The sequence below is a fragment of the Saimiri boliviensis genome, chromosome 2 (assembly GCF_048565385.1).
Source record: "Saimiri boliviensis isolate mSaiBol1 chromosome 2, mSaiBol1.pri, whole genome shotgun sequence".
NCBI lineage: Eukaryota > Metazoa > Chordata > Mammalia > Primates > Cebidae > Saimiri > Saimiri boliviensis.
In genome coordinates this window covers 14,773,259-14,799,015 of record NC_133450.1, presented here as the reverse complement: position 1 = coordinate 14,799,015, position 25,757 = coordinate 14,773,259, and the positions used below count along the sequence as shown (strand labels likewise).

General features: G+C 41.6%; 1 protein-coding gene across 3 annotated transcripts in view; it reads left to right on the top strand.

Moving 5' to 3' along the window:
• Positions 1 to 1,518: 1,518 nt before the first annotated feature.
• The window catches only part of SNX1 (sorting nexin 1), a 58,380-nt gene continuing 34,141 nt past the window's right edge, over positions 1,519 to 25,757 (top strand). For 2 of the 3 annotated variants that reach the window (XR_005579301.2, XM_074392831.1), the window contains exons 1-3: positions 1,519 to 1,738; positions 19,212 to 19,323; positions 25,452 to 25,579. Coding sequence is in view for 2 of the 3 variants with exons in the window: in XM_074392831.1 (XP_074248932.1) it covers positions 1,580 to 1,738; positions 19,212 to 19,323; positions 25,452 to 25,579 (399 nt within the window). In the remaining variant the exon portion in view is untranslated. The remainder of the gene's footprint in view (positions 1,739 to 19,211; positions 19,324 to 25,451; positions 25,580 to 25,757) is intronic. The other variant, XM_003940902.4, reaches the window with a different exon arrangement.

Sequence of the window (25,757 nt, the reverse complement as noted above, 5' to 3'; positions counted from 1 at the left end):
AATCCCGAAGAGGTAGGGGAAAGGAGATCTTGAGTTCTAGTGCTGGAAGAGGTTTTCAGCACGGAGACTGTACAGTTATTTCTACGCGGGAGCCGCTAACAGCTAAAATCTTTGTTACTTCCTGATCGTACAGGAAGTGGGTGTCAGTTGCTCTGAAAAGGGATGTAGTGGGAAGCCTGTAAGGTAGTCAGGCATGGCATGCGGAAAGCTTTTTGGCTTCCTCGTCTCCTAAGGGATTCAGTCCAGCACAGCTTCCCACCTTGGAACGAATATTTCTGTTAATGGCCTTCAAAAACAACTTAAAGCAGGAGAACTTTTCCTGTGTCTAATGTATACAGTTGTGACATAATGGAGATCGCCATCCTTAAAAGTGTTATCTTAAGCCCTCTGGTGTTCGAGGGTGTCATGGATGCCAGTAACAAAATTGATGATTTTGTTTTATCCACCCATCCCTCCGATCAAATTTATAGGTACTAATTTGCCATGAGTGATCCGTAGGCATGGAAGATACAAAGATAAACAGCTCACCTGACCTGTAAGAGAGCCCATTTCTGAATTTGCAGTTACAAACAAACTCACTAAACCTCTTATCAAAGTTGGCGACAAATGCCATCTCTATTGAGAAGATAGGATTATCTTGCCGAATTGCCCCCTCCTAACATGCCTATTTATCTATAAACTCCAGTCTTGTCTAGTTGATGTAGGCTTTAGAATCACCAGACAATGAACAGCTTAGGTCCCAGGAAAATTTTGGTCAGGGTTTAATAATTTCCCTGCCGTCTATTTCACTCCAGTTACTCCACAGCAATTGAGAGGATAATCCTAACATTATCCCAGCCACATCTAGTACACTAAGGTCTCACCTCCTCTGTTAGGCCTTATGAATTCTCCAGAGTTGATTATCTTTTTTCCCTGTGCTCCCACAGCACATCATAGCATTGAACATGTTGAATTGTCGATTTACATAACTTTCTCCCTTAGTAAGTTATAAGCACCTAGCGGGCCAGGAACTTCTTTATTTCTTTATCTGAAACTCATAGCAAGGTGCCAGGCACACAATAGATGCTCAATATCTATATTACTGAATTAACTGAATGTTGCCCAAGAAGTAAGTGGTTAAACTTTCTTGCAGTCTTGTTTACAGACCTCAATCGAAATATTTATACACTCTCTGTTAGTGCACTGTGCTTGGCATGGGTTGATGGCACGTAGAGGTTTTCAAACGTTTTAGTGACATTCCTTCATTCCGACGAACTCTTAGAAGCCTGTTAGATAAAGCTATCCAGAGCACAAAGGGCCCAAGGAACCTGAGCACTCCGTAACTCCTACTTTTCTGCCCCTTTGCGCCCCGCCGTTAATATCTCAGCATCGCGATCCAGGTTTCTGATTGGCAGGGCAGCTTCCACTGGCAGGGTGCCGCGCCGCACCCAGCGCCTAGGCCCCGCCCTTGCGCCTCCGCCCCTCGGATCCCACGGGGTCCCTTGCGGCCCTCCCACTCCTCGCACCGTTGGATCGCTTTGCTCACGGCGCTCTCTCTCGATAAAGTTGTTGTTGCGGCTTCCGCCGCGAGTGGAGGAAGATGGCGTCGGGTGGTGGTGGTTGTAGCGCTTCGGAGAGACTCCCTCCGCCCTTCCCCGGCCCGGAGCCGGAGTCCGAGGGGGCGGCCGGGGGATCAGAACCCGAGGCTGGGGACAGCGACACCGAGGGGGAGGACATTTTCACCGGCGCCGCGATGGTTGTGAGTTCTCACCCCTCGGGGTAGCAGGCGAGAGGGCACCCCGAAAGGGAAGCGAGGCTAAGCGAGAATCGGGGAGGTTGGGGAGAGTGGGCCGGGTGAGATCTTGCCTCAGTGTTAGCAGTCCGGGCCCGGGGACCCTGGATGTGCTCAGAGTGGTGGGGCCTGGCTTCCCGGCCCCCAATCGGGAAGAGTAAAGAATAAGGGTTGTGGTGCCTTCGTCAGCTAGGTCCCTAATAGTCAAGAGCCGCCGACGCCGTCCTTTCACCCTATAGTGTGGTGACTCCACGGATCCACGGAGTTATTTTGCTGGTCTTGTCCTGCCAAGGCTGATTTAGTCGGTCAGAATAGGCGAATGGGATCCAGATCTTTCTCCAGTCTTACTCCTTCTAAGATGAATAACGTTACGTGGAGTAGCCGGGGGTGGTGACCCGCCCACCAATGCTTTCAGTAGCCCAGCATTTACCGACAATAACCAAAGGCCCTTTCTGGATCTTAGTTTACAAAAGTTGTGATTCTTCCGATCTCTGGGAAAATCAGGCCGGAGGTCAGAGGCTGGTGGAGAGGTTCAGCCAGATAAACCACTATACGGATCAGAAAGCTTTCTGCCTTTTAAAGGGATGCGTTCAAGTGCCGAAGTACCTCATTGGGAGCAGATCTGAAATGTGAGGAGGTAATGGTGTTTTCCCGTAGTGTTAGTAGGAGGAGAGCCATGACTGTAAGTTGTCCCGGTTCTTGGCGTTTTGACCACGTAATTGGACAAAACGCACAAAATAACAAAGGGATGAAACAAACGTAGGAGAGAAAGCAGGAATTTATTAAAGGGAGAAAGCACTCCACAGGATGGGAGTGGGCCGGAGCAAGGGGCTCAAGAGCCCACTTACAAAGTTTTCTGGGTTTTAAGTGCTCCTTTTGGGATTCCTATGGATTACCCCTTATCTAGATAAAGGATTTGGTATGTGGCTAATTAAAGGCTGAGGTGAATTAGCGTCCTGTACACCCGGCCGATCTAAGGCACGCTTCCTTTCCATCTGAGAAGTGGTCGAAGAGGAGGGTTGCAAGGATAGAGCCTTTGATCCTTTGTCATTTCGTTGGAGATGGGGTTTTTCCTTTTGGTTTAGCTTCAGAAAGTTGGCCTTAATTGGCCTTAGGTTCCCTTAGATTCTCTGTCCCCAGGGAAGTCAGCACGAATTGGCCTTCGATTCCTTGTCCCCAGAACTTGATGTTTACTATTTTAGAAAGTTAGCATATCCCAGCACTTTGGGAGGCGGAGGCGGGTGGATCATAGGTCAGGAGAGCCAGACCATCCTGGCCAGTATGGTGAAACCCGTCTTAAAAAGAAAAAAAAGGCCGGACGCGGTGGCTCAAGCCTGTAATCCCAGCACCTTGGGAGGCCGAGGCGGGTGGATCACGAGGTCAAGAGATCGAGACCATCCTGGTCAACATGGTGAAACCCCGTCTCTACTAAAAATACTAAAAATTAGCTGGGCATGGTGGCTTGTGCCTGTAATCCCAGCTACTCAGGAGGCTGAAGCAGGAGAATTGCCTGAACCCAGGAGGCAGAGGTTGCGGTGAGCCGAGATCACGCCATTGCACTCCAGCCTGGGTAACAAGAGCGAAACTCCGTCTCAAAAAGAAAAGAAAAGAAAAGAAATGCATAAATTGGCTTCAGATTCCCTGCCCCTAAACCTTAGTGTTTTTCCTCGATTCGGCACAAATTGCCCTTAAGTTCCCTGCCTCCAGACCCTATTCTCCTGCCTCAATAATAAATATCCAGGTCTCTAATGAGAGTTAGGTATTGGAAAAAACTAATTTTTGTAATGTGGAAATCAGTAATCAGTTATGGAACCAGTAGAGATGTTTTGGTCTGTTTTATGAGAATATTTACTTATACCACTTGATACAGGTTGTTCCATACTGTAAAATTCAACGCTGGGTCTGTGAATTTATCTGTTTTGCATAATGCTTCTCTTCCTAGTAGCTACTCAGTGTGTAACCAACTAAATAAAACAGCTACAAATTCTTTATGCAACATGTAGTCTGAAAAAGTTTGAGGCTTTCTTCACTTATGTCAGATTTTCCCTGTCCTGTATTCAGAAATTGAGTCCATAATCTCAGCTTATAAGGTGCTTGATAATTCTAATAAAACAACTGAAACTGTCAAATGAAGTCTGTTATTCTGAAAAATACTAACTTTTTGTGACTGTCATAAAACAGGAAAAACTTGTTTGTTTTTGGAGCTGTAGTCTCCCTGTGTTGCCCAGGCTCGTCTTGAACTTCTAGGTTCAATGGATCCTCCCTTTCTCCCAAGTAGCTGGGACTGCAGGTGCATGCCACTCGCCCTGAGAAATAATAGTTCTTGCTGCTAGTTTAGTCTTTTTGCATGTTACTTAAAATAAATATTTAGTCTCTTCCTTAAAACCGCTTGAATGATGTACAGACTGAGAATATGAAAACAGAAACTCTGAAACTGAAAGTGATTGGTTACATAGGCAAACGTTGATTTATTTTCCAAAAAGGAACCTGTAAGGGTGAGGAGTTATTTTCTAGAGTTATCTAAAGCAGTGGCCGAGTGTGGTGGCCCACACCTGTAATCCCAGCACTTTGGGAGGCCAAGGCAGGAGGATCACTTGAGGCCAGGAGTTCAAGACCAGCCTGGCCAACATGGCGAAATCCCATCTCTACTAAAAATACAAAAATTATCCAGGCATGGTGGCATGTGCCTGTAATCCCAGATAGGGAGGCTGAGACACAAGAATCACTTGAACCCCAGAGGCAAAGGTTGTAGTGAGCCAAGATTGCACCACTGCACTCCAGCCTGGGTGACAGAGTGAGACTCTGTCTCTAAATAAAAAAATAGAATTTTTAAAAAAGAAGTGCAGGAGGCTTCAGTTTAATTCATCTTACCATACTTTATGGAGTTATCAATACCACTTTTTTTGTAAGACTGTAAAAATCCTTTGTCTAATTTCCAGCTAAAAGGGAGTTAAGGAGGTCAGAATGACCTTGTTCTACCACAGAAAGCATAATTATTTTTATTTAGATATGATCTAAGAAAACTGAATTGCTAAGGAAACTAAAATACCACCTGTAAGCCATTTTTCTAGCTACCCAACCTCATGTTCATCTTCAGGAAGCCAAGACCCCAAGATACCTCACTAGTTTAACTGTCTTGTTAAACAGCCATAAAGAACAAATTATAATCCAATTAATGCTTTAGTTGTGAGCCAGAGAAGATAGAGGATTGAAGTGCTTGTGGTATTTTAAAGAACAACATTGAAGAATAAAGTAAGAGCATGGGCTTTGAAGTCTGATTTAAATCTAGGCTCTATGGTTTGCTAGTTTATCCTTGGACACAGTACTTAATTACTCTCTACAGTTTCCTCACCTGTAAAAAGTGAATAATATGGCTGGGCAAGGTGCAAGGTGGCTCATGCCTGTAATCCCAGCACTTTGGGAGGCTGGGGTGGGCGGATCACTTGAGGTCAGGAGTTCGAGACCAGACTGGCCAACATGGTGATTCCCTGTCTCTACTAAAAATACTAAAATTAGCCAGGTATGATGGCGGGTGCCTGTAGTCCCAGCTATTCGAGAGGCTGAGGCAGAAGAATTGCTTGAACCCAGAAGGCAGAAGTTGCAGTGAGCCGAGATCATGCCACTGCACTCCAGCCTGGGTGACAAGAGTGTGACTCCATCTCAAAAAAAAAGAAAAAAGAAAAAGTGAAGAATATTAGTTTTTACCTCTACCACTACTGTGAAGTTTAAATTAAAATGCCTGCAAAGCACTTAGGACAGTTCCTTCCATAATAAACACTTAAAGAGTGCTTACTTTTTGAAGGCATGAGCTGTATTTGTTGGTGAGCATTTTGTAAACTGGCATTACTCTAAAATCAAAAAAACCCACAAAATCTAATAGTGTATTAGAAAAGTTAACCTTAAAAATGGATAATACAGTTGATCAAAGTCAAAACTAACTATTATTAGCCTGGCATGGTGGCGTAAGCTACTTGTGAGGCTGAGGTGGGAGGATCACTTGAGCCCAGGAGCTTGAGGCTGTGGTGATCTGGGATTGCACCACTGCACCTAGTCTGGGCAAAAGAGTGAAACCTCATCCCTAAACAACAACAAAACTAGTAATATTTATTTGATTAGCTAAAGCCATCAAATAGACACTTAATGACTTCATAGCTTTTGTTTTTGTTTTTGAGACAGATTCTCAGTCTTTTTGTCCAGGCTGGAGTACAGTGGCACAATTTGAGCTCACTGCATCCTCTGCCTCCTGGGTTCAAGTGATTCTCCTGCCTCAGCCTCCCGAGTAGCTGGGATTACAGGCATGCACTACCATGCCTGGCTAATTTTTGTATTTTTAGTAGAGACAGAGTTATACCATGTTGGCCAGGTTGGTCACAAACTCCTGACCCCAAGGGATCCACCTGCCTTAGCCTCTGAAAGTGCTGGGATTACAGGTGTGAGCCACTATGCCCAGCCAACTTCAATAGCATTTTACTAATTTAAGTTAATCTTCATCTTTTATTTTGTTGCATATTGGAGACAGAGAGGGGCACTGAAGCATTTTGAAGCTGAGGCATGTAAAGTTTAAACTAATTTATGGCATGCCTGTAATGTTTTGGGCATTGATACAACTACTGCTCTTAATCATCCCATCTGCTCTCTTTTACAGCCAAGGAGGCTTTGTTAATTCAGCAATTAAAATGTGGTTTCATTTATAATTGAAAGAGCAGTCTTAGACTTGCATCTCAGAATGTATAAACCAGTTACTTAAATGGGAATGACTCTGCCAGGCACTGTGGCTCACGCTTGTAATCCCAGCACTTTGGGAAGCTGAGGTGGGCAGATCACGAGGTCAGAAGTTCAAGACCAGCCTGGCCAATATGGTGAAATCCTGTCTCTACTAAAAATACAAAAATTTGCCAGGCATGGTGGCATGCACCTGTAATCCCAGCTACTGGGGGGCCTGAGGCAGGAAAATGGACTGAACTCAGGAGGTAGAGGTTACAGTGAGCCAAGATCATGCTACTGTATCCAGCCTGGGTGACAGCAAGACTATATCTCAAAAAAAAAAAAAGGCGAGGGGGAGGAGAGACTCAAAAGAATTAGTGAAATAAATTTGAAGTCATTGCTTTAAGACTACAAAAGAGTTCAGAGTTATGTAAGTTATGTATTAGCATTTAGGCAGGAAAGGACATGGTCTTTCAGAACTAGTCCTAAATCTGTGATCACTTTAACATCTTGCAAGAGGAGGCAAAAGCTTTTTACTTATTTGTTAATAAATACATATATACTACATACATACATGCACACATACTTATGTACACAAAAGGTCTCTCTCTGTCTCCCAGGCTAGAGTGCAGTGCGGTGATCATCGCTCACTACCTCTTGGGCTAAGTGATCCTCCCACCTCAGCCTCCTGAGTAGCATGTGCCACCATGCCCAGCTAATTTTTAATTTTTTTTTTCATAGCAATGGGATCTCCCTATGTTGCCCAGACTGGTCTCTTAACTACTGGGCTCAAGTGAGCTCCCACCTTGGCTTCCCAAAGTACTAGGATTATAGGCATGAGTCACTATGCTTGGCCCAAAAAATCTTTTTGAAAAAATTAAGATAAAACTCACATACAAAATTTGCCATCTTAATCATTTTTAAGTACATAGTTTAGATTCACATTGTTAGGAAACAGAAGTCCAGAACCTTTTCATTTTGCAAATCTGAAACTCTATACTTATTAAACAGCTTCCACAATCCCTGGTAATCAATCTCCATTCTAACTTTGTTTCTGTCAGTTTGTCTACTTTCAAAACCTCATGTAAGTTGAAGTCATACAGTATTTGTTTTGCAGCTGGCTTATTTTACTAGCACATTGTCCTCAAGGTTGCCCAGGCTGGTCCATGTTATAACGTGAGACAAGATTTCCTTCTTTTTTAAGGCCGAATAATATTGCATTGAATGTATATAACACATTTTACTTATTTATTTGCCAGTGGACATTTGGGTTTCTTTCCTCCTCTTGGCTATTAAGAATAGTGCTGATGTCAACATGATTGTGAAAATACTTGTCAAAATCCTGCCTTTAATTCTTTTGGATATATACCCGGTAATGGGATTCCTGGATTGTGTGGTAGTTCTATTTTCAGTTGTTTGAAGAACCTCCATACTGCTTTCTATGGTAGTTGTACCATTTTATAGTCCCACCTTAGCTTTTTAAAACCTGTTTAATTTTGTATCCTAACCAACCTCTGGTAACAGATACCAAATTACAGCTAGGTAGGAGGAATGACCTCGCTTGCTGCCATACTGTAGAATGAATGTGGTTAACTACATTTATGGTATATTTTCAAAAAGCTGAAAGAGAGGATTTTGGATGATAGCACAAAGAAATGATAAATGTTTGAGATGCTAGATACACTAATTATCCTGATTTGATTATTGTACATTGTATGCACATATTGAAATATCACTCGGATTCCCATAAACATGTACAATTGTCAACTAAACATAAAAAGAAAAAAGAAACTTTTTTTTTTTTTTTTTTGAGACAGAGTTTCGCTCTTGTTACCCAGGCTGGAGTGCAATGGTGCGATCTCGGCTCACCGCAACCTCCGCCTCCCGGGTTCAGGCAGTTCTCCTGTCTCAGCCTCCTGAGTAGCTGGGATTACAGGCACGCACCACCATGCCCAGCTAATTTTTTGTATTTTTAGTAGAGACGGGGTTTCACCATGTTGACCAGGATGGTCTCGCTCTCTTGACCCATCGTGATCCACCCGCCTCGGCCTCCCAAAGTGCTGGGATTACAGGCTTGAGCCACCGTGCCCGGCCGAAAAAAGAAACATTTTTAAAGGAATGCTGCTTCTTAAAGATTTTTTGTAGATATTATCAAGTTTTTTTTTTTTAAGTTTCCTTGTGTTGCTGTCTTGATAGGAATTTTAAAATATCAATTGAATTTATTATTTTTTGACATCTCTTGGTTATAGGGTTTCTGTCTTAAATCTGTTATATGGTAAATTATTTTTTTTAATATTGCTTTACTGGAATAGACTCAACAAGGTTATGATATATTGTCTCTTTTATATTTTTTATTGATACAGTTATACATATTTTTGGGATACACATGGTATTTTGATACCTGTATAAATGGTATAATGACCAAATCAAAGTATTTGGGATATTCATCACCTCAGACATGTATCTTTGTGTTGAGAACATTAGAATTCTTTTCTTTTAGCTCTTTTGAAATATACAATAAATTATTGCTGACAATAATCTTCCTACTATACTATCAAATACTAGAATTTATTCCTTCTGTCTAACTGTATTTTTGTACTCATTAACCAACTTGTCTTCAACCTCCCTGGCCTTCCCTTCTCAACTTCTGGGAATCAATCACCATTGTATTCTCCACCTCCATGAGATCCATGTTTTTGGCTCCCACATATGAGTGAAAACACTTGATACTTGTCTTTCTGTGCCTGGCTTTTTTCACTTAACATAATGACCGCCAGTTCCATCCATGTTGCTCTAAATAACAACAGTTTATTTGTTTTTAATGCCTGAATAATAAATAGTTCAATTTTATATATACCACATGTTTTTTGGAGTTTGGTGTTTTTTGTTGTTGTTGTTGTTGTTTTGACAGGGTTTTGCTCTGTCTCCCAGGCTGGAGTGCAATCATGCAATCATGGTTCACTTCAGCCTTGACCTCCTGTGCTCTGCTGATCCCCCCACCTTAGCCTCCCCAGTAGCTGGGACTACAGATGGATGCCACCATGCCCAGCTAATTTTTGTATTTTTTGTAGAGATGGGGTTTTGCCACATTGCCTAGGCTGGTGTCAAACTCCTGGGGCCAAATGATCTGCCCTCCTTGGCCTCTCAAATTGTTGGGATTACAGGTGTGAGCCATCACACCTGACCTATACCACATATTCTTTATCCATTCATCCATTCATGGACACTCAGGTTGATTCCGTATCTTGACTCTTGTGAATAGTATGCTATAATAAACATGGACATGTAGAAGAAATATATATACTTTGATGTATTTCCTTTCTTTTGAATACATACCCAGTAGTGGGGTTGCTGGATGCTATGGCAGTTCTATTTTTAGTTCTTTTAGTAACCTCCATACTGTTTTCCATAATGGCTGTACTACTCCACATTCCCACCCACAGTGAATGAGTGTTCCCATTTCTCCATATCCTTGCCAACATTTGTTCTTTTACATCTATGTTCATAAGATAAACCTGTAGAATTGTATGGTTTGGGGATTAAGATTATATGGTACTTTCTTTTTCTATTCTTTCAAGAATGTTTATAGAATTGGAATGATCTGTTCTTAAAAATTGGTGGTACTCAGCTGTAAAACTGGGCCTTGTATTTTTGTTATGGAAAGATTGTTAACTATAAGCAGTTTATTTCTTTTTGAGTGTTTATAGGATAACTTCTTTAGATCTGGACAGAGTTTGTTAGTTTTATTGAAAGCCGTAAGGAGATTTATGGTTCAGCTGGCTAATACTTTAATTCTCTGTTCTGTGAAACATGCGTGGGTGGTTGTACCCAAAGATGTAACCCATCCTCATTAAGTTTCCTGATATTAGCCCTTCTCTGGTCTTAACTAGACTTCGGAAAGTGAATCTATATAAAAGTACCTTTAAAGAAAGGTATATTGCTTAGTTTGTTTAGTTACTAGTTTAGTCATTTACAGCTAATATTAGGAAATAGTCATGTGTAAGTTTCCCTCTAATGTGCAGTGTTTTCTACAGGGATGTTGCCTCAAACACTTGTTTTTGGAGTTAACATTACATCAAGTGGTCAGATCTGGTCTGAAATCCACATTATAGTCAACATATTCTTTTTTTTTTTTTTTTTTTTGAGACAGAATCTTGCTCTGTCACCCAGGCTGCAGTACAGTGGCACAATCTTGGCTCACTGCAACCTCCGCCTCCCGGGTTCAAGCAGTTCCCTGCCTTAGCCTCCCCAGTAGCTGGGATTACAGGCGCCCGCTACTATGCCCAGCTAATTTTAGTATTTTTAGTAGAGACAGGGTTTCACCATGTTGACCAGGCTGGTCTTGAACTCCTGACCTTGTGATCCGCCTGCCTTGCCTTCCAAAGTGGTGCGATTATAGGCGTGAGCCACTGCTCTCAGCCTATAGTGAACAGATTCTTGAAAAAAAGTTGCAGGTATATGCAAAGATTCATTTTAGTGCTCAGCTCAAATAGTAAACAAGTTTTACTTCTCATAAGTTTAGATTTCCCTGAAGTATGTAAACTCATTAATTTCTCTATCATTGTATTGTACTAGCAATTAGCTTTCAGAATTATGGAGGAAAAGCTAATAAAAGTAATTATAAAGGACTACTTTTGGAGTAAAGGGAGAAACTTTTAGAGATGACTAATAGGCCAGGTGCAGTGGCTCACACCTGTAATCCCAGAACTTGGGAGGCCAAGGCAGATGGATCACCTGAGGTCAGGAGTTCAAGACCAGCCTGGCCAGCATGGTGAAACCCCATCTGTACTAAAAATACAAAAATTAGCTGGGTGTGGCAATACACATCTGTAATCCCCAACTACTTGGGAGGCTGAGGCAGGAGAATCGCTTGAACCTGGGACGCAGAGTTTGCAGTGAGCCAAGAACATGCCACTGCACAGCAGCCTGGGCGACAAAGCCAGACTCCGTCTCAAACAAACAAACAAAAAAGATGGCTAATAATAACCTGACTTAAAATTTATTTAAAGTTAGGGTTTGGGATTGGGTGAGGTGACTCATGCCTGTAATCCTAGCATTTTGGGAGGCCAAGGTGGGTGGATCACCTGAGATCAGGAGTTCAAGAGCAGCCTGGCCAACATGGCAAAACCCTGTCTCTACTAAAAATACAAAAACTAGCTGGGTGTAGTAGCATGCACCTGTAGTCCCAGCTACTGGGGAAACTCAGGCAGGAGAATCACTTGAACCCAGGAAGTAGAGGTTGCAGTGAGCCAAGATTGTACCATTGCACACTAGCCTGGGCAACAGAGTGAGAATCTCTCTCAAAAAACATGACAAATAAAAATATATATATATATAGGGGTTGGGGCTAATGAGAGAAACACTAAAGGTTGCAGTCACACTTCTGGTAAGGGGATGCCAACCCTTTGCTTACTTAGGTGGTAAGGCCACTCTGATAACTTAGCCATTCATTAGGTTAGACTGGGGAGAAGAAAAAAACAATCTCTCTTCCAGCTTCTCAGTACTCTAAAATAACTTTTGACATAAATAAATCATGAGTAGTTGATAGTTGCTAGAGCAAGTGGCCATAAGTTTCTCATCTCCAGGAAAAGCTGTTGCTCAACTTTTTCTGGCTTATTATTTTGCTTAGTCAAATGGACAGCTGGAGCTTCATTCTGCTTTCAGAGCAGATTTAATTTAGAAAGGTAATCCACCCATTAGTACTCTGATCCTTCTGCAGTTTTCTAGGCCCATCTAAGTTTTGTTAGGCCCATCTAAGTTTTGTTAGTTTAAGACCCAAAAAGTTTAGTTGGGAAATTACACCAGATAATTCAGTAGAATGTCTGAGGCTAAATTTGGGGGCTCATAAGATCTCTAATGGCCTTGTTTTTCCTTAACTAGCTCGATGGTTAGCTTTATGCTATTTTCCCCATCCTTCCAACTCTCCCTTTTCCATTTTCATTAGTCCCTCCATATCTCAGAAGTTACTACCTTTTTTGTGCTGTGGTTAAAAAAAAAAAAAAATCAAGTTATATCAATTGGTAGGCTAGTAAAGCCTGTGGACACATTCCTAGAATGATGTTTTTAAATGTATAAAATAAAATACATGAGATTATGAAGGAAACCAATTATATTGAAATATGGTTTTAATACATTAAACAATTTTACATTAATAACGTACTTAAATAGAGATAAGTATCAGTGATGCTTGAATATCTATAAAAACTATAATCTGATATAAAAATACCTAGTATCAGTTATAGTCTCAGATACTGCTATTACTATTATGGTTTGTTGCCTATCTTTATGATCATTGGAAATGCCAACTTGCAGTTCAAGGTTAATGAAAATGAAATTATAATAATTTTAATACCATTCAAGTTCATAGACTACCCCCTGAAATATGTGGCTAATGGGCCCCAAGATAAAAACTCCTTAAGCTGTGGAGTTAAACACTGAATGTTCATTCTCTCAAGCACAAATACTTTTAGTGCATCTGTGCCAGTTTTGAAATGTGGTGGGAGAGGAGTTATTCTCTGCTGTAGGCAGAATAATGCCTCCCCCACCCCCGCCCAGTGAATATGTTAGGTTATGTGGCAAGGGGGAGTTAAGGTTGAAGATGGAATTAAGATTGCTAATCAACAGACCTTAAGATATGGAAATTATCCTGGATTATCTGGATGGAACAGTATAATCACACGTGTCCTTAAAAATGTAAGACAGGCTGTGAAAGACATACGGAAGAGTTGGGAAAAAAGATGCAACATTGCTGGCTTTGAAGATGGAAGAAGTGGGCTGTGAGCCAAAGAACCCTAGAAGCCAGAAAGGGAAAGGAAACAGATTCTTTCCTAGAACATCCAGAAAGGGACTCAGCCCTGCTGACACCTTGATTTAAGTCCAGCAAAACCCCTTGGACTTTTTCGGAACTATAAGATAATTTACATTGTTTAAACTGTTAAGTTTGTGATAATTTGTTGCAGAAGCAATAAAAACAAATAGGCTGTCCTGCTTCACTCATTTTTCCCTAGACGTAAATGTGACAAAACCAGCAGTATTTCTTTCTTTTCTTTTCTTTTTTTTTTTTTTTTTTTTTTTTTTTTTTTTTGAGATGGAGTCTCACTCTGTTGCCCAGGCAGGAGTACAGTGGCACAATCCTGCTCACTGCAACTTCTGCCTCCCGGGTTTCAGCGATTCTCCTGCCTCAGCCTCCCTAGTAGCTGGGATTACAGGCATACACCACCATGCCTGGCTAATTATTGTATTTTTAGTAGAGACAGGGTTTCACCGTGTTGGTCAGGCTGGTTTCAAACTCCTGACCTTGTGATTCACCCACCTCAGCCTCCCAAAGTGCTGGGATTACAGGCGTGAGCCACTGCGCCTGGCCAACCAGCAGTATTTCATGCTAAGTTCTTCCAGAGTAATTTTTAAGGACTCCATGGCTGTCCCCTTATAATTTGGGTATAGCTCCTGCGATTGACTTACTCCTAATTGTCCTTGCTTGTTACATTAATGTGATCACACAGCTCCTTAGCTCTATCTTGCCTTACTGTAAACTATCCTAATTTTTCCTCAAAAATTGAGTTACCTAGTCCACCGAGAGCCATGTTACCTTAGCATTTAATATGGATTTGACCTCTAAATACAGTTGAGTTTTAACAGCACCTACCCTTTTGAGATCTCTTGACTGTAAAGCAAGGGTTCTTCGTGGAGCAAAGAGTAGTTAAGCAACATGAGGAAGAATCACAACTGGACAATTTCTAAAGGGAAATTGCCCTGAAGCACAGCAGTACTTCAAGCAGTGAATGGCTGCGTCAGCCCTGAGGGGCAGCAAGCCCATGCCTGTTCTTCTCTGAGCTAAGAAAATTGTGCTAGTGGCCTAGAATGGCTTTGAGGCTGGTAATTGTGAAGAAATATCTGCTCCTAACAAAAGTGCTCTCTCTCTCTCTGGCACGTCTTTCTAGTACCTGTCTGCAAATTAGTATTGGTCTGTCTGTATCCTCCTTTAATTATAAACAGAAGCAGCTGAACTCTTAAGGCTTATCAGTAGAACCACTGGCGAGAATTAACAGCCAAAGGGAGTAAGCAAGTGTTGGACATCCCAGCTAGCATTTTAGCTGCTAAAAGAAAAAAAAAAAAAAGCAAGGACAGTTCTTTGGCTTTTTTTTTTTCTATATCACAAACAGTATTTTCATCACAGAGAATAGTTTGTTGCCTAGAAATTTAGCCCTTTTCACATAGGTGAATAGTTATGTGATATATTGACTGCTAAGGAGTTTTTAAAATATGAATTATAAAGCAAGGCTTATTTTTCATCTTGGTTTTGCCATTCAGTGTAATCGATGTGCTTTCCCCTTCTCTCAAAATAAGTTCTTTATAAAATTTTAACTGTTGGCCAGGCACGGTGGCTCAAGCCTGTAATCCCAGCACTTTGGGAGGCCGAGGCGGGTGGATCACGAGGTCAAGAGATCGAGACCACCCTGGTCAACATGGTGAAACCCCGTCTCTACTAAAAAAAAAATACAAAAAAAAAATAGCTGGGCATGGTGGCGTGTGCCTGTAATCCCAGCTACTCAGGAGGCCGAGGCAGGAGAGTTGCCTCAACCCAGGAGGCGGAGGTTGCGGTGAGCCGAGATCGCGCCATTGCACTCCAGCCTGGGTAACAAGAGAGAAACTCCTTCTCAAAAAAATAAAATAAAATAAAAATAAAATTTTAACTTGATTAAAATTAGCTTTCTACACTTTAATAATACTAATAAATAATCAGCCTTTTAACCTTAGACATAGCATATAAAGTGTGTTATAATGTCCAGGTGGCTTTGTATTTTGAAAACGTGCTATTACTATGGACTCAAATCTCATGGAAGACTTGTTTTCTGTTAACAGCTCTATGTGAATATAGGATATTGTGAGCATGGGTCTATTTCTTCTTTAAAAGTAGTTCTGCTCACTTGTTTTAAAAATCTGATCTTAAGTAAAACTTGATGATAATATTATGCCTCGAAGTCCCAACTGTGGACAAGGTACTCTTCAGCATTAAAAAAACTTAATTTTTCCAGTGCTGAAAATAAATTTGATAGGGACAAAAATAAAATATCAAAAGAGCTGGGCATGATGGGTCATACCTGTAATCCCAGCACTTTGGGAGGCTGAGGTGGGCAGAGCTCCTGAAGTCAGGAGTTCGAGACCAGCCTGGCCAACATAGTGAAACCCCATCTCTACTAAATACAAAAATGACCCAGGCATGGTGGTGGGCACTTGTAATCCCAGCTACTGAGGAGGCTTAGGCGGGAGAATTGCTTGACCTGGGAGGTGGAGGTTGTAGTGAGCCAAGATCACGCCATCATATCCAGGCTGGGTGACAGAGAGGTCTCAAAAACAAAAAAAATCAAAAGAGAGAACATTAGGGAGGGGTATTGTATAGTATGCAGGATAAAAGGTTAACATATTTATGTGTAAGAAAAATCCACACGTAGGTTGGGCACAGTGGCTCACGCCTGTAATCCCAGCACTTTAGGAGGCCGAGGCAGGCAGATCACTTGAGTTTAGGAGTCTGAGACCAGCCTGGCCAACATGGTGAAACCCTGTCTCTACTAAAAATACAAGAAAGTTAGTTGGGTGTGGTGGTGCACGCCTGTAGTCCCAGCTACATGGGAGGCTGAGGCATGAGATCGCTTGAACCAGGGTGGCAGAGGTTGCAGCAAGCCAAGACTGCGCCACTGCACACCAGCCTGGGTGACAAAGCAAGAGTCCATCTAAGAAAAAGAAAAAGGATGGAAGGAATGAAGGAAGGAAGGAAGGAGAAAGAAAGAAAATGCACACCTAATGCCAACTTAGCATAGAAAAATAGGTGAAGAATATCAAGGCAAGTCATGGGTTCAAATGACTAGCAAACGAGTGGAAAGAAATTTTCACACTCACCTAGTGAAGTTTTTTTTTTTTTTTTTTTTTTGAGACGGAGTCTCTGTTGCCCAGGCTGGAGTGCAATGGCCTCCTAAGTAGCTGGGACTACAGGCATGTGCCACCACACCTGGCTATTTTTTGTATTTTTGGTAGTAACAGGGCTTTGCCATGTTGGCCAGGCTAGTCTCGAACTCCCGACCTCAGGTGATCCGCCTACTGCTGCCTTCCAAAGTGTTGGGATTACAGGCATGAACCACTGCACATGGTGCAAAGATTTTTTTTTTTTTTTTTTTTTTGAAACGGAGTTTCTCTCTTGTTACCTAGGCTGGAGTGCAATGGCGCGATCTCGGCTCACCGCAACCTCCGCCTCCTGGGCTCAGGCAATTCTCCTGCCTCAGCCTCCTAAGTAGCTGGGATTACAGGCACGCACCACCACGCCCAGCTAGTTTTTTGTATTTTTAGTAGAGATGAGGTTTCACCATGTTGACCAGGATGGTCTCGATCTCTCGACCTCGTGATCCACCCGCCTCGGCCTCCCAAAGTGCTGGGATTACAGGCTTGAGCCACCACGCCCGGCGGCGCAAAGATTTTTTAAGAGAGAAAATGGTTAGTGTTGCTGTGGATGCAGCACTCTTATACACTTCTGGGGGAATATAAATTGTTGGTCTTTCTGGAAGGGAGCTTAGTAGAGCCTTTGAAACTATTAAGTCCAATAAGACTACTTTATTATTTATTTTTTTGAGATAGAGTTTTGCTCTTGTTGCCCAGGCTGGAGTGCAATGGTGTCATCATGGCTCTCTGCAGCCTCGACCTCCTGGGCTCAAGTGATCCTCCCACTTCAGCCTCCAGAGTAGCTGGGGCTACAGGTGCACACTATCAGGCCTTGCTACTTAAAAAACGAACATTTTTTTTTTTTTTTTCTAGAGACAGAATCTCATTGTGAGGCTGGTCTCCAACTCCTGGGCTCAAGCAGTCCTCCTACCTAAGCCTCCCAAAGTGGTGGGGTTATAGGTGTGAGCCACCACACCTGGCCACAGTTTGGGCTTTTGAAGAGGGTTGGGTGGAGGAAGAGACGTATTAGTACTCTAGTTATCACCGCCGTATCCCATTTATGCGGGTTTTTTTTTTTTTTTTTTTTTTTTTTTTTTTTTTTGAGACGGAGTTTCGCTCTTGTTACCCAGGCTGGAGTGCAATGGCGCGATCTCGGCTCACCGCAACCTCCGCCTCCTGGGTTCAGGCAATTCTCCTGCCTCAGCCTCCTGAGTAGCTGGGATTACAGGCACGTGCCACCATGCCCAGCTAATTTTTTGTATTTTTAGTAGAGACGGGGTTTCACCATGTTGACCAGGATGGTCTCGATCTCTCAACCTCGTGATCCACCTGCCTCGGCCTCCCAAAGTGCTGGGATTACAGGCTTGAGCCACCGCGCCTGGCCTAAAAAAAAATTTAAGACTAGTCAAGTGCCGTAGTGAGAAGTGGGGAAATATCAGACAAGGAGTTTGATCTGTAACTGACTGTGAACCATCAATTGAATTAACTTACTACCTTCAGACCAGCTAAGAGTTTCTTTTCTGAAATGTGGCCCCGATATTTGGATGAAGCTATTTGCAAATTTAGAGTACCCAAATAGATCTGTCATTTCACTTTGTTCACTGGGTGAGAAAAGGTCTGTCTCCAAGGAACAAACTTTCTCAGATTTGTTAAGGAAATGTTTCATAAAAGTTTCCTTAAGCCAGGTCTTTTAACTGATTTGCCCTTAGGGTCTGACTTCAAAACCCTGCAATACCACACCACAGCTTTTGAAGCCAGCTTCTCAGCTTTCAGTTCATGTTCTGCACAATCCAGCTTTGTTCACTCTGGTACTGGTCTGGGGATCCACCCCACCCTTGTTTGAGGCTGATCAGTGAGCTTTGAATAAAGGCCATGAACTGACTGTATTTTCACCATGTACCCACTAGGCTTAGTATGACTAGTTTTTATTCTCCTAGCTTGACACAGGGTGCTATTGAAAATTATATCTGTGTGAGTTAAGAATGAAAAGATAAATTATACTTATAAACAGCATTAGAACGTAGTGTTATACCTTCCTTTGCTTGTCAGATGGGTTGGTAATATCCACAAAACTGGGCTTCAGTTAACCGTTTAGCCAGGGCCACAAAGTAAGCATGGGTCAGAGCTTGAATTCTGGACTCCAGTGAGGTATCCTGGTCACTAGTATGTGCACAGTCAGCATTTGAAAGAACAAAGGTCATCAACTGAGAAGGAGAAATACATTTGGACAGGTTCTTTTGAAAATTATCTGTGTGTACACATACCCATGTTGGTATCATGTGCTTTGGGATAGGGCATTTTAGCAAGGTTATGTTGTTAAAAATTAACCCTAAAATGTATGGACTTACTTTTGCTCTGTCATTACCTAGGTAGCACTTATATTACTAATAATGATTTGCTGTTTACTGAACTGGTTGATTGGTGGCAATTGAGGGAAGCATTAAAAGTTGCTTTCGATCGGGCGCGGTGGCTCAGGCCTATAAGCCCAGCACTTTGGGAGGCCGAGGCGGGTGGATCACGAGGTCAAGAGATTGAGACCATCCTGGTCAACATGGTGAAACCCCGTCTCTACTAAAAATACAAAAAATTAGCTGGGTATGGTGGCGCGTGCCTGTAATCCCAGCTACTCAGGAGGCTGAGGCAGGAGAATTGCCTGAACCCAGGAGGCGGAGGTTGCGCCATTGCACTCCAGCCTGGGTAACAAGAGCGAAATTCCGTCTCAAGAAAAAAAAACAAGTTGCTTTCTAGGCAAGTTGGGTTTGTTTTTCATGGTAATGTTGTATTCAGAGTATCTCTTTGTTTTCAGAGTAAGCACCAGTCTTCAAAGAGAGCTACATCCCTTTTTCCTATCAACAATGGCTCCAAAGAAAATGGGATCCATGAAGAACAAGACCAAGAGCCACAGGATCTCTTTGCAGGCAAGTTTAGACTCAAAAGTTATTCTAGAAACCTCCCAAATGGCTTTGTCAAGTTGCTGAGTTAAAGTCAAAACCAAAGAAAAAGCATTGGGAACATAACTTTATATAAAATACTTTTGTGGTGGATTCCAAAGTACATGAAATACAGGCCCTGCCATTGAGATTCTTTCAGATTTAGGGAGTAAGACATAAATACACAACTGTTTAAGAAGGCAAGTTAAACTGTTAAACAATAATAGAAATGCAGCTGGAGGAATGATAGAAATACTAAGTCACAGGAGCTCAGAGGAGTGTGAGACCAGTGACTAAAGCAGTGCCTGTAGCCTTGGATGACCAAGACTAGGAATAGGAAATGCATTTGGTGGTGTAATCCAAAATATGGACATAGTGGTATAAAACCGAAACAAAATGACTTGTTTTATTAAATGACTTGCCCTTACTACTACTAATACAACCTGAAACTTTCTGTTGTTTCCTTTTTCAGTGCTCTTTGAAACCCAATGAATTGATTTCACAATCTATCAACAAGCTGTAACCTCCAGTTTGAAAAACACTAGTATAGGACCTTTTCTCAACCTTGGCACTATTAACATTTTGGGCTGGATAATTCTCTGTTGATGGGAGCTGCCCTGTTCTCAACAGAGTGGGTGCTTTTTCCCCCTAGAAGGCATTTGGAAATGGTTGGAGACATTTTTGGTTGTCACAGCTGGGAGTGCTACTGCTATCTCGTAGGTAAAGGCCATGGATGCTGTCTAAACACCCTATACACCAGACAGGCCCTCACAACAAGAAATTATTCAGCCCAAAATGTCAGTAGTCCTAATGTTGAAAAAACCCTGGTCTAAAGTGATCTTGGGCCAGGCACAGTGGCTCCCACCTGTAATCACAACACATTGGGATGCCAACACGGGTGGATCACTTGAGGTCAGGAGTTGAAGACCAGCCTGGCCAACATAGTGAAATCCTGTCTCTACTACAAAATACAAAAAATTAGCTGGGCACAGTGGTGCATGCCTGTGCTGCCAGCTACCCATGAGGCTAAGGCAGGAGACTTGGTCGAACCCAGGAGGTGGAGGTTGCAGTGAGCCAAGATCATGCCACTGCACTCCAGCTTGGGCAACAGAGCAAGACTCTATCTCAAAAATAAATAAATAAATAAAGTGATCTTAGAAGAAGTAGCATTTATATAGGAAAAAAAGGAAAAAAGGGCCCCATGGTTGGGCAGGAAATATAAGGCATGTTTGAGCAGCAAGTCAGTAAAGTTGGTGGACCACAACAGGACATTCTTGGAGAAGTCATAGAAGATAAGGCTGGAAATGTAATTTGGGAACAGATATTGGAGGACCTTAGACATTAATAATTCAAGGTCTGGATTTTCATCTTAATGCCAATTAAAAAACATTGGCAGCTTTGTGTAAGGAATGTGAAAGTAATGATTTAGGGAAACTGACCTAGTGGAATTGGAATTTTATTAAATTAGTTGCAGTGGGCAGAAAGCAGAGAGTTTTTAGAAGGCAATGACAAATTAGTTTAAGGATGAAATGGCAAAGACTGAACATAGGCAATAAAAGCAGGAAAGGAAAGATGAAAACCTTTTCAAAAGGGAAATCAATAAAATCTGATTTTAGTGATTAAATATAATGGGTGTCAAAAAAATGGGGATTTATGACCACATCAAAGGTTTTAGGTCCAAGGATTGAGAATTAAATGGTATCATTGTAGAACCACATTCTAAAGAAGAAACTGGCTTTGGGGGAAAAAAGTTAGCTTTGGTTTTAGGTACTTTAAGTTTGAAATGCAAAGGGATATACCCAGGAGGTGACTTGAACTCGAACTTTTCTTTCCTACCTGAGGAAAGAAAAGAACTGGACATATGGGAATCATCTTTCTAGTGGTGGTAGTTGAAACTTCCATGTGAACGAGATCTTCAAAGAGTGAATGGTGTGGAGAGAGAAAAGAGGGTAGAGGGTAAGATCTTGGGACAATTCTCACATTAGAACTCCAGTAGGAAATTTAAAAGACATACAAGGGAAGAAGAGGTTAGAAGAAGGAATATAAAAATTGAGATTTTTGGCTGGGCGCGGTGGCTCAAGCCTGTAATCCTAGCACTTTGGGAGGCCGAGGCAGGTGGATCACGAGGTCAAGAGATTGAGACCATCCTGGTCAACATGGTGAAACCCCGTCTCTACTAAAAATACTAAAAATTAGCTGGGCATGGTGGTGCGTGCCTGTAATCCCAGCTACTCAGGAGGCTGAGGCAGGAGAATTGCTTGAACCCAGGAGGCAGAGATTGCGGTGAGCCGAGATCGCGCCATTGCACTCCAGCCTGGGTAACAAGAGTGAAACTCCTCAAAAAAAAAAAAAAAAAAAAAAAAATTGAGATTTTCCACTTCCCTTCATCCTGTCTCTACTACAAAATACAAAAGTATTTTTAATACATAGTATTCATTCTGGTACTGATTATTTTTTGGTTAATATTTCTGAAGGATGCCAGGCACAGTGGCTCACACCTGTAATCCCAGCACTCTGGGAGGCCAAGTTGGGAGGATTGCTTGAGCCCAGGAGTTAAGACCATCCTTGGCAACATAGCAAAACCTCATCTCTGTTAAAAAAAAAAATAAAAATAAAAATAAAAAAAGTTCTGGAGGATAAGTAATATGAAGAGAAATCATGAATTCTCTTTGGTTATATGACAGATTGAAAAGAAAGTGAATTTTCTATTTTTGGGACCTTAACATTTATGTGATCTTTCCTTATAAGAAGACCTGACCTGATATTTTAGTGTGATAATTACCCAGTGATTGCATTCTATGCACATAAACATGTAGATCTTTATTAGGGACATATTTGTTAGTAGTAAGGATTCTGATTTACTTCATTCCTCCACCAGTTTTATAAGTAGCCAATACCTGCCTCACTTCTAAGAAAGGAACATAAGATATCTCTACAATGAAAAGTCTACAATGAGACATTTAGTTTAGGACTTCAGGAACTTCTCAGTTGTTTTAGATATTTGACTGTGAAAACTTAACTGTTCTCATTTCATTTTTTAAATGATAAATCTAGTGATGATCAGAGTCACTGATGGAGCCTGAATGCTTTTCCATTACTCTTAACCGGAGTTCAAAGAAAAAAAGCATGTTCTAATATAAGTTTTGGCATCTTTATCACATGAATTTCAGTAGATAGAAGACGCACAGCTCTTCAAAAGGTTTTTTTTTTTTTTTTTTTTTTTTTTTTTTTGAGACGGAGTTTCGCTCTTGTTACCCAGGCTGGAGTGCAATGGCGCGATCTCGGCTCACCGCAACCTCCGCCTCCTGGGTTCAGGCAATTCTCCTGCCTCAGCCGCCTGAGTAGCTGGGATTACAGGCACGCGCCACCATGCCCAGCTAATTTTTTGTATTTTTAGTAGAGACGGGGTTTCACCATGTTGACCAGGATGGTCTCGATCTCTTGACCTCATGATCCACCCGCCTCAGCCTCCCAAAGTGCTGGGATTACAGGCTTGAGCCACCGCGCCCGGCTGGTTTTTTTTTATTATTGTTTTTTGAGACAGGGTCTTACTCTGTTGCCCAGGCTGGACTTTAGTGGTATGGTCATGGCTCACTGCAGCCTCAATCTCCCAGGCTCAATGGATCTTCTCCCTCAACCTCCTGGTAGCTAGAACCACAGGTGGGGGCCACCATGCCTGGTTAATATTTGTGTGTGTGTTCTGTTTTATTTTTGTAGAGACAGCTTTTTGTAATGTTGCCCAGGCTGGCAAAAGGTTTTTAGTAGCATTCTAGTAGCCAAATATTTTAAGTGGGTGATAATTCCTGTTTCACTTCCCAACATGTTTATTAACCAAATTATTTGTGTGGGACCTGCATGATGGTGAATATGCCACACATACTTCAACTGGTGCTTGTTTCAGAGACTCCTAACATCGTAACATGTTCATTATATGTATAGTTAATCCTCGAGCAATGCAGGGATTAGGGGTTGGTCTGACCCCGGCACAGTCAAAAATTTGTTCATAACTTCCCCAAAACTTTTCTAATAGCCTACTGTTAACTGGAAGCCTCACCAATAAGATGATCAGTTAACATATCTTTTGTAAATTAGCTAGTTAGCTAGAGAAAAGAAAATGTTCTTAAGAAAATCATGGAAAGGAAAATATATTTACTTTTCATTAAGTGGAAGTGGTTTCATAATAAAGGTTTTCTTTCTTGCCATCCTCACATTGAGTAACTAGGCTGGGGAAGAGGAGGGGTTGGTCTTGCTGTCTCAGGGTGGCAGAGGCAGAAGAAAATTCATGTATAAAAATTAGGAAAAAAAATTGCGGCTGACATTGTGAAAAATTTAAAAATAATAATAAAAGGCGAGGCACAGTTGCTCACGCTTGTAATTCCAGCACTTTGGGAGGCTGAGGTGGGCGGATCATGAGGTCAAGAGATCGAGACCATCCTGACCAACATGGTGAAACCCCATCTCTACTAAAAAATACAAAAATTAGCCGAGCCTGTAGTCCCAGCTACGCAGGAAGCTGAGGCAGAAGAATCACTTGAACCAGGAGGCATCAGTTGCAGTGAGCCAAAATTGTGCCACTGCACTCCAGCCTGTTGTCAGAGCGAGACTCCATCTCAAAATAATAATAATAATAATAATAATAATAATAATAATAAAAGAAAATTCATGTATAAATGGACCCATGCAGTTCAAACCTGTATTGTGCAAGGATCAGCTGTACTTTTTTGCTTGTTTGTTTTATACTCCCACCCCAGAGTCAGATTACCACCTTTCTCGCTTTCCTGATTGGTATCAGATTTCATTTCTAACAGTATGGCAACCTTGTTTGCAGACATGATTCACATTTGATGATTTGAACACCGATCTGGAACTTGATTATGCATATAGGCATATACACATAAACCATAATCTCTGGTTTTGTTTTAGCTCCAAATGGAAAAGAAGAAAAAACAGCATTCCTTGAATTTCCTAAGACTAAAATAGAATACCTACTGATCAGACCAAACACAAATGGGTATTTACATTTTTCGTTACTAAAAAAGAAGAGTTTGAACTGTTTAGGCTTACAGCATCTAGTTCCATTGCTCCAAGTCGAAAGTGCATTATTTTTATTTGGATAAAAAATTTTAATGCCTGAAAATGGTACATAATGCTATTTTTAAAGTCCCTTCTCTGGAATACTGAGAATGAGTCGTTCTGTTCAACTGAGTTCTCCCCAGATAGCCAAAAATTTTCAGATATTACATGTGTTTTTTTCCCAATTTGGATACCATATATTAAGTATAATTTAACCTTTACAAGGAGATCTAAAATATTATGAAAAATTCTTAAACCATGCTAAAAAAACAGTGCTGTCCTCAGGTATGGAAAACTGCCCTTTTCCAAAGGTTGCTGTGTTTGTATCTTGGCTCCATTTTTTTTCTAGCTTATAGTTCTCCTGACTCTTCCTTTGATGTCATTTTTTTCCTGTCAATATGCCTGCCTCTTCTATCATATTGTTGTGTAAAGCAAGTATCTGAACTTCTTTTACAAACAATTGTAACAAAAATAAATAGGGTTCATATAATGTTCTAAAAGAATACTCCTAAGATTAAAATTGGTAAACTAAATTAGCTGGGCATGGTGGTGCACACCTGTAGTACCAGCTACTCAGGAGGCTCAGGCAGGAGAGTCACTTGAACCCGGGAGGCGGAGGTTGCAGTGAGCCCAGATCATGCCACTGCACTCCAGCCTGGGCAACAGAGCAAAACACCATCTCAATCAATCAATCAATCAATATTTTTTAAAAGTAAAATAAAATTGATAAACTTATTTTGGCTGTGTCATCTTTTTGCTTATTGTTGGTTCTTCCCTAAATTCTAGGTAGGAGAGGGTAGCCAAGTGGTTGTGTTGGGAAAGGAGAAGGAAGTTGTTCTACTAAGCCTGTGCTAGAAGGCTTAGTACACTTCCCTCACCATCCTCCCCTTTTATCCTTGTAAACATCTTATGACTTAGTCTGAGAGCCTCTATGTATTAAGAGTACTTGCTGTTGTTCTTGTAAGTTCTTAGCCTGTAGAACTGAAGTTTAGCCTTCAAAGACCCATTACTGACCTTCATTTAAAAATATCAACTGTTTTTAGATGCCACAGTGGAACTATCCTTGGACAGCACACAAAATAATCAGAAGAAGGTGCCGGCCAAAACACTCGTTTCTCTTCCTCCACAGGAAGCCGCAAATTCTTCGAAGCCCCAGCCAACCTATGAGGAGGTGAGAATCTGTGCCAATGGTCTTATCGCTTTTAGATATTCAGGATTGTGTGCTGCTAGTCTGAAGTGCAGATGAGTATGAACCTTGAGAAAATATTTATGACTCTTGAAGGAGATCTTTATGGTTACTGGACAGCCAAAATGCAATACAGGAGCCTTTCTTGGGCAGAGTATCTATT